Consider the following 8,557-nt stretch of genomic DNA (forward strand, 5'->3'; position numbering starts at 1 on the left):
CCCTACTGTGCGGACTTGCCTGTTGGGTCTATTCCCCAGACCGCCAAAGCAGAAGGTTGGGAACAGGTTATTAGACCTCGGGCTGGGAATGGCTAAACGGTGCAATGCATCGGAATGAAAATCCCAGAGAGGACCCAAGTATGAGGCCTAGAACAGGGGATGTTATCATGTGGGCTGTGGCAGAGGGTAGAGCGCTCAGCTGGGAGGAATCTAAGGCGTGAGAAAGCACCCGATAGCTGGACAGTGGAGGGACGTGATGGCAACATGGGAGGACCTGAAGGGGCAAACAACTAGTGGGCCAAGTTCAGATCCCGGTCAAGGACCCCAACTCAAAGGTACATGGTCCATGAATACTATTGAAACCTTAAGGCTACACTGGGCACTGCCTTGAATGTAATCAACTGTGGGGTAAGGATCAAGGCAACCCCTTGAACCTGGTAAGGTAGCTTTGACAAGGTTTGGGGGCCTTTCCCCCTTCCTTTCCGACTCTCCTAAAAGGTTGTACTACGGTATGCTCCCCCTAAAGCACAGGCCATGTTAAGGAAGACTGGTTCATCCCTCTGCACAAGTTCTATTCACTCCTTTATTTTTATGTTGTGTTATTATTTCCATTATTTTCCTTTCCTTTTCCTTAATTTGGATTGTTTTATTAGTAAAGGAAGTATTATTATAAAAAATATGTATGTTATATTCACACCCGCGACCGCTGGTGGGAATCCTCACATATCACTTATAGGGAATGATAACTGGTGCAACATGTACTAAGAACTTAGGCCATAACGTGTAGGCGGCTGCTCCTAGATGGACAATGACTGGAACGCAACTTTGCACGTACATAGGCTGTACGATTTGTGCCTGGGCCATTGATCTGGCTTGATTATAAAGCATCATGCAGTATACCGCTGCAATATATTGCAATCACCTTTGAAAAATTTGCTTCCATCGGTGATGCTGTTTGACATTTAATATATGTGTTAAATATTTGAAAATGCCAATAAAAACACTTAAAAAAATCTTCATCAAGAAGAACAATACGGTAAGACCAAACGATAAAAATTCAACTTATGCGTATATGTAATATTTCTATTTGCCGGTTATTAGGCCAACAAACACTTGTAGGTTCTTGCTGTATTAATGAGCAGCAGTTCACGCTGTTCAAATGCAGTCACAATGCTATGCAGTTTGTAATGCAGTTCGAATTGTCAGACTAATGCAATTCCTAATGCAAGAATAATGCAATCCTCAATGCAAGTAATCAGGCAGTTCGTAATGCAAGAATAATGCAATCCTCAATGCACATAATCAGGCAGTTCGTAATGCAAGAATATTGCAAACCTCAATGCACATAATCAGGCTGTTCATAATGCACGTATAATGCACTCCTTAATGCAAGTAATAAGGCAGTTTGTAATGCGCGAATAATTCAATCTTCAATGCACATAATAAGGCAGTTCGTAATGCAAGTATAAAGCACTCCTTAATGCAAGTAAAACAGCAGTTCATAATGTGAGAATAACTCAATCCTCAATGCACATATTAAGGCAGTTCATAATGCAAGAATAATTCAATCCTCAATGCACATAATAAGGCAGTTCGTAATGCAAGTGTAACGCACTCCCTAATGCACGTAATCATGCAGTTCGTAATGCAGGAATAATACAATCCCTAATGCAAGTAATAAGGCAGTTCGTAATGCAGGAATAATACCAGGCCAATCAACGCGATTAGCACAGGCACCACTAGGCCCCAACCATAGACAACAGTCCTGAACTTCCGAGGGCGGCCACGGTTCTGCCGGGCAGGTCCGGGCCACCACGTCTAACGAGATGCAGCGGGAGAGACACGGGAGCACTCCTGTACTCCTCCTGCACCACCCCAGGCCACACACGATTGCGGCTCCCGACTGGAGTCCAAGCCTTACCTGGAGGATGTGCTGCCTCGCTCTCTCTCTCTCTGCTCATCGGATGTCCTGCTAGGCACTCCCGATGACGAGGCAGCTCTGATGCAAGGCAACGCTGTAGCCGGACAGGTTACGGCATCGCCTTCTCCGTTGCTGATGATCTTGGGCAGATTCCTCTTGCGAACAACGATCGCAATTACCTCACGACTTTCTTAGCTTTACGAAATCCTCCAGCACGTTGCGGCTCTTGATCGCAGCCTCGCTTACAATGAGGGCTCGGGCGGGCCACAAGCACTCCACTGCAGCATGGACAATGATTCATGCTGCGGGGGTACTGCAGTCACAGGGCACTTTCCAACCAGCACCACGGACCCCAACCGCAGTCTCAGGCTGCAAACGCACAAAGCGTTGCTGAGACTAGGTTGAGTTTCGGGCCACACAGTCCTGGGCAATGCTTACAAAGGTCTCAGGCTGCAAAAAGCACATGCACACAGCGCCGCTGAGACACACTTGGAAACTTTGATGTTCCTGAGTTTCCACAACAGGTAGCCAGCTCTCCTAGGGTTTTGGGGACAAGTTACTTTGGGACACAGCACATAGAAAAGTCCTTTCAAGCTGGGGGAAACAGCACTCAGCAAAGTCCCTTAGCCTCTCCTTAGTTAAATCAGCAAAATGCAGGCCATCCCCAGAACACACAGCAAGGGACAGTCCTTCTCTTCAGTCTTTTCAGCTGTTCTTCCTTGGCAGAGGTTCCTCTTCACCACGAAGTAGTTTCAATCCTTTTCAGTCTTGATCAGTCCAACGTTCAGGGGTTTCAGCTCTCAAAGTTATACCCCTAAATGTCTTTGAAGTCTTTGGGCCCCATTAGGATGGCGGGCGGAAAACCACCCTGTCCGCCATGGAGGCGGAAAACAACCGCCCGCCATGACCGCGGAAAAACTGGCATGCAAATCAGGATCAACCGCCACAAAAAAACAACCGCGGCGGTAGCGGGCAAAAATATACCGCCCGACGCGTGCGGTGATGGCAAAACTCCGACCGCGGCGGCCGGAAAAGCAGCAGACAACACAAAACCGTCCACAGGTACAGCGGAGACACCGCACGGGAAATTACGATATCCCCAAGGGTGTTGCGGCCGGAACCGCCAACACCGACCGCCGCGCTCGCACCCAGGAGTGAATGGGAGAAATGGCGGTCAAGCAGCAGCAAAGCCACAGCTGCGGACGAACATGATAAACATGGCGGACGATGTGAAAACACTGCAGTGATGCCTAACAATGCACAAACAAAGTAGCCCTGCACCCAAAATATACAACACACATACACACAAACAGAAATAACGCCAATCAAAATACAGATCCACAGAACCACTCCCACAACACACCTGACCACCTAAATCCCATTGGACACACCCACACAGCTGAGTACAAAGTCACCCCCTGCACTGACCACAATCCTTTGCATCACTCCAGAAGATAAGGCCATACACCACATCTGACAGGAGAGGCAAAAGAGCACAGCACACCCACCACCACCACCATCACAAACAAACCCCCACCACACAACACACCTCACACATCATCACCACACCCCAGCACCCACACACCCCTGCACCCACAAACACCTCAACCCCCCCACACCATGACATCACAAAAAATGCCAAAATTCACCGATAGTGAGTTGACAGTCATGGTCCACGAGATTGTAAGAGTAGAGCCACAACTATTTGGTAGCCTGGTCCAACAGACACCATTAGCCACCAGGACACAAATGTGGGAACGGATAGTCCAAAGGGTGAATGCAGTAGGGGCCACCCTAAGATCCAAGAAGGAGATCATGAAGCGGTGGCATGATCTCAAGAGGGTTGTCAAGGAGAGGAGGAGCAAGAACTGGACGCTGGCAAACGTGACTGGCAGTGGCCCTCCCATCCCACCAAAGACATTCACACCATGGGAGGAGAAGGTGCTTGCCTGAGAGTCTCACAGGAGTAGCCGGGGGAGCGGAGGCTGGTAAGTACAGACACATGTCTAACACTACAATGACAATTACCTCCTTGCAAAACACCATTTCACTGTCCATCCTCACCCAACATGTAGCCAGCCCCCCTGCTCAGGAGGCCTGTAAGGGGGAGGGAGGTCAGTACAACAACTCACACCATACCCCCTGTCCCACACCCCAGCAGCATGGAGGCCTCCCCCACCCAGGAGCATGTTTCAGCCATTGCACTGTTTGACAAACAGACTCACAGGTCGGTAGCCATCTTGAATTGGAGCACTGTTTGCGGGTGGGAGGGTTGTATCTCAACTCCCAGCATTCCCCCTGTCCCACACCCCAGCAGCATGGAGGCCTCCCCCACTCAGGAGCATGTCTCAGCCATTGCACTGTTTGACAAACAGGCTCACAGGTTGGTAGCCATCTTCACTGGGAGTGTGTGTGTGGGAGGGAGGGAGGCCTGCATTACCACTACCACCATCCCCCCTGTCCCACACCCCAGCAGCATGGAGGCCTCCCCCACCCAGGAGCATGTCTCAGCCATTGCACTGTTTGACAAACAGACTCACAGGTTGGTAGCCATCTTGAATTGGAGCACTGTTTGTGGGTGGGAGGGTTGTATCTCAACTCCCAGCATCCCCCCTGTCCCACACCCCAGCAGCATGGAGACCTCCCCCACCCAGGAGCATGTCTCAGCCATTGCACTGTTTGACAAACAGACTCACAGGTTGGTAGCCATCTTCACTGGGAGTGTGTGTGTGGGAGGGAGGCCTGCACTACCACTACCACCATCCCCCCTGTCCCACACCCCAGCAGCATGGAGGCCTCCCCCACCCAGGAGCATGTCTCAGCCATTGCACTGTTTGACAAACAGACTCACAGGTTGGTAGCCATCTTCACTGGGAGTGTGTGTGTGGGAGGGAGGGAGGCCTGCACTACCACTACCACCATCCCCCCTGTCCCACACCCCAGCAGCATGGAGGCCTCCCCCACCCAAGAGCATGTCTCAGCCATTGCACTGTTTGACAAACAGACTCACAGGTTGGTAGCCATCTTCACTGGGAGTGTGTGTGTGGGAGGGAGGGAGGCCTGCACTACCACTACCACCATCCCCCCTGTCCCACACCCCAGCAGCATGGAGGCCTCCCCCACCCAGGAGCATGTCTCAGCCATTGCACTGTTTGACAAACAGACTCACAGGTTGGTAGCCATCTTGAATTGGAGCACTGTTTGCGGGTGGGAGGGTTGTATCTCAACTCCCAGCATCCCCCCTGTCCCACACCCCAGCAGCATGGAGGCCTCCCCCACCCAGGAGCATGTCTCAGCCATTGCACTGTTTGACAAACAGACTCACAGGTTGGTAGCCATCTTCACTGGGAGTGTGTGTGTGGGAGGGAGGGAGGCCTGCACTACCACTACCACCATCCCCCCTGTCCCACATCCCAGCAGCATGGAGGCCTCCCCCACCCAGGAGCATGTTTCAGCAATTGCACTGTTTGACAAACAGACTCACAGGGTGATAGCCATCTTCACTGGGAGTGTGTGTGGGAGGGAGGGAGGCCTGCACTACCACTACCACCATCCCCCCTGTCCCACACCCCAGCAGCATGGAGGCCTCCCCCACCCAGGAGCATGTCTCAGCCAATGCACTGTTTGACAAACAGACTCACAGGTTGGTAGCCATCTTCACTGGGAGTGTGTGTGTGGGAGGGAGGGAGGCCTGCACTACCACTACCACCATCCCCCCTGTCCCACACCCCAGCAGCATGGAGGCCTCCCCCACCCAGGAGCATGTCTCAGCCATTGCACTGTTTGACAAACAGACTCACAGGTTCGTAGCCATCTTCACTGGGAGTGTGTGTGTGGGAGGGAGGGAGGCCTGCACTACCAACTACCACCATCCCCCCTGTCCCACACCCCAGCAGCATGGAGGCCTCCCCCACCCAGGAGCATGTCTCAGCCATTGCACTGTTTGACAAACAGACTCACAGCTTGGTAGCCAACTTGAATTGGAGCACTGTTGCGGGTGGGAGGGTTGTATCTCAACTCCCAGCATCCCCCCTGTCCCACACCCCAGCAGCATGGAGGCCTCCCCCACCCAGGAGCATGTCTCAGCCATTGCACTGTTTGACAAACAGACTCACAGGTTGGTAGCCATCTTCACTGGCAGTGTGTGTGTGGGAGGGAGGGAGGCCTGCACTACCACTACCACCATCCCCCCTGTCCCACACCCCAGCAGCATGGAGGCCTCCCCCACCCAGGAGCATGTTTCAGCCATTGCACTGTTTGACAAACAGACTCACAGGTTGGTAGACATCTTCACTGGGAGTGTGTGTTTGAGAGGGAGGGAGGGTTGCACTACCACTACCACCATCCCCCCTGTCCCACACCCCAGCAGCATGGAGGCCTCCCCCACCCAGGAGCATGTCTAGGCCATTGCACCCTGCACACTCACCTGACAGGTACGTACCTACCGTCATTCTACATGAAGTGTGTGTGGTGGTCCTGCATCTAGATAACCAACGACAACTGCACGCAATGCATCGACATTCAACATGTATGACTCCATGTGGTCCCTCTGCACAATGAAATGTGACATGGTGTTGCCATAAATTGTACTAATGATGACTGCATATATAAGTAGTGTACAGACAGATGATGACATGCAGATGGCACAAACACTGACCACTCCCCATCTACTCCACAGGTGAGGAAGAACTCACTGCTGAGGACCACAACAACGACCAGCAGAGCCAGTCTCCACCCCCGGCACATGGACTCTCAGAAGTGTTCTCCCAGGACAGTATGGATGATGAGCTCCAGCCCGGCCCATCTGGTGTGCCACAGACCCAGAGGTCCCAGGCCCCCATCCTCCCCACCACCACCTCTGCTGCAACAACAACGCAGCAGACCCCTGCTGTCACGGCCTCTGCCTCCACCACAACAACCACCGCCACCACCGCCACTGCCACTGCCACCAACACCACCAGTATCACCAGTACCACCTGCAGCACCCTCCCTGTCCCTAGGGATGACCATCCCACAGCAACACCTGTGGAGGGCAGGGAAAGAGTGTGTGGACCCCCAGCGGCGAGGGAAGATGTCTTTGGCAGCAGAGCACGTGGGAGGGCCAGGGACGACACCAGACCTCGGGAGGAGTGGACACCATCCCTGGACCACTTCACCAGAATTGTGCAGGCCTATCAAGAGGTCCAGGGACAAAGTGGCTGGTCTGAAGAACTATTCAGGGAGCTCATCCTGCTGATGAGGTCCATCGATAACCGCATGGGACAGATGGTGGACCTCATGGGCCAGCAAGTGGCGTTGCAGAGGCACAGGCCTGTGTCCCAACCACCACCGCCGTCCCCTCCTGTTGGTCCGCAGGATGAGAGTGCACCATCCTCCCCTGCGCCAACAGAGATGGGCGAATCCTCTGATGCCGCTGCCCATTCAGCAGGCCCCCTACCGCCAAAAAGATCTAGGGGGCGTCCGAAGAAGAGCCTGGGAGTCACTGGAGGCAAAGCACCTGCCACACGTCAGTCACGGAGCCAGCCGTGAAGACAACCCTCTCCCCAACTGCATTCACTGTTTGGACTGTCTTACCCCACATCGCCTTGGCAATGGCACATCTCTGTTGGACTGGGTCACCACATCCATGTGGTGTCTACTCTTGCATCTCTGCGACCATGACTGTCAACTCACTGCTCATACCCCACCTTCATGTAAATATTCCCCCACAATTCACATGTCCACTCCCAAAATAAAATACCTGACACTCCAGATATTGTGTATTGAATTCATTAGTCCAGTATGTACATAGTTGATAATGCCCATGATGTGTAAAAATGTAGTATAGTATGCAGGGGAGGAACTCTCTGTAGCACCTAGGGAGACACAACAGAACAACAGTCACTGCTCTCATTGTGGCAACACACACACATCAGTGCACAAAAAATATCCAAGACATCACAGGTATACTACACAATGTCTAGCAGATGTGCACAAATACGGTCCAGCATGCATCTCCGTACGGAACAGCAATTTCACCAATACCACACATAGGTGACATAACATGTGCCCATTGGTTACATCCACACATAGCCGTTCACAACAAAAGGAACCACACCTGACAATGTACACGTTGTACCTAGTCACCCACCTTCAAGTGAAGTAGCGTTCGATGAGCTGCTGGCGCTGGTCGACTCCTTCCTCCTCTCCACTGTCCTCATCACTGGATTCAGGTCCCTGAGCAGGTTGTGGCCTTGGTTCCTCACCATCGTCCAAGAGCAGGGGGATCCCCTTGTGGATGGCCAGGTTGTGCAGCATACAGCATGCAATGACGATCTTGCACACCTTCCCAGGCGAGTATGCCAGTGTGCCTCCGGTCCTGTCAAGGCACCGGAACCTTGACTTAAGCAGGCCGAAAGTCCGCTCGATCACCCGTCGGGTCCTGCCATGGGCATCATTGTAGCGGATGTCTGCTGGTGTCCGGGGATTACGGAGTGGGCTCAACAGCCATGGCCGACTGGGATATGCTGAATCACCTGTGAATGACAAACACACATTGCAATGTAGTACAGCCAGAGAGCAGCAAGTGACACACAGCACGCCATAGCAGTAGTGAAACTCACCCACAATCCAGGCACGTTCGGGATGCAGATTCTC

At 52.6% G+C, this 8,557-nt stretch overlaps 1 protein-coding gene across 1 annotated transcript; it reads left to right on the forward strand.

Annotated features, from left to right (window-relative positions):
- The first annotated feature begins 256 nt into the window (after window positions 1-256).
- Window positions 257-7,450, forward strand: LOC147708618 (uncharacterized). The gene is made up of 2 exons (XM_086925754.1): window positions 257-335; window positions 6,600-7,450. The coding sequence occupies exons 1-2, from the start codon at window positions 257-259 to the stop codon at window positions 7,448-7,450; spliced, it is 930 nt and encodes a 309-aa protein (XP_086781880.1).
- The last annotated feature ends 1,107 nt before the right edge of the window (window positions 7,451-8,557 follow it).

The sequence above is a fragment of the Lissotriton vulgaris genome, chromosome 6, assembly GCF_964263255.1.
Source record: "Lissotriton vulgaris chromosome 6, aLisVul1.2, whole genome shotgun sequence".
NCBI lineage: Eukaryota > Metazoa > Chordata > Amphibia > Caudata > Salamandridae > Lissotriton > Lissotriton vulgaris.

Bases quoted from the DNA above. Each gene is read 5' to 3' on its own strand.
- LOC147708618 (XM_086925754.1), top strand. From the start codon at position 257: ATGGCAACATGGGAGGACCTGAAGGGGCAAACAACTAGTGGGCCAAGT. The intron at 336-6,599 runs GTACATGGTCCA...TCTACTCCACAG, and splicing joins TCAAGGACCCCAACTCAAAG to GTGAGGAAGAACTCACTGCT.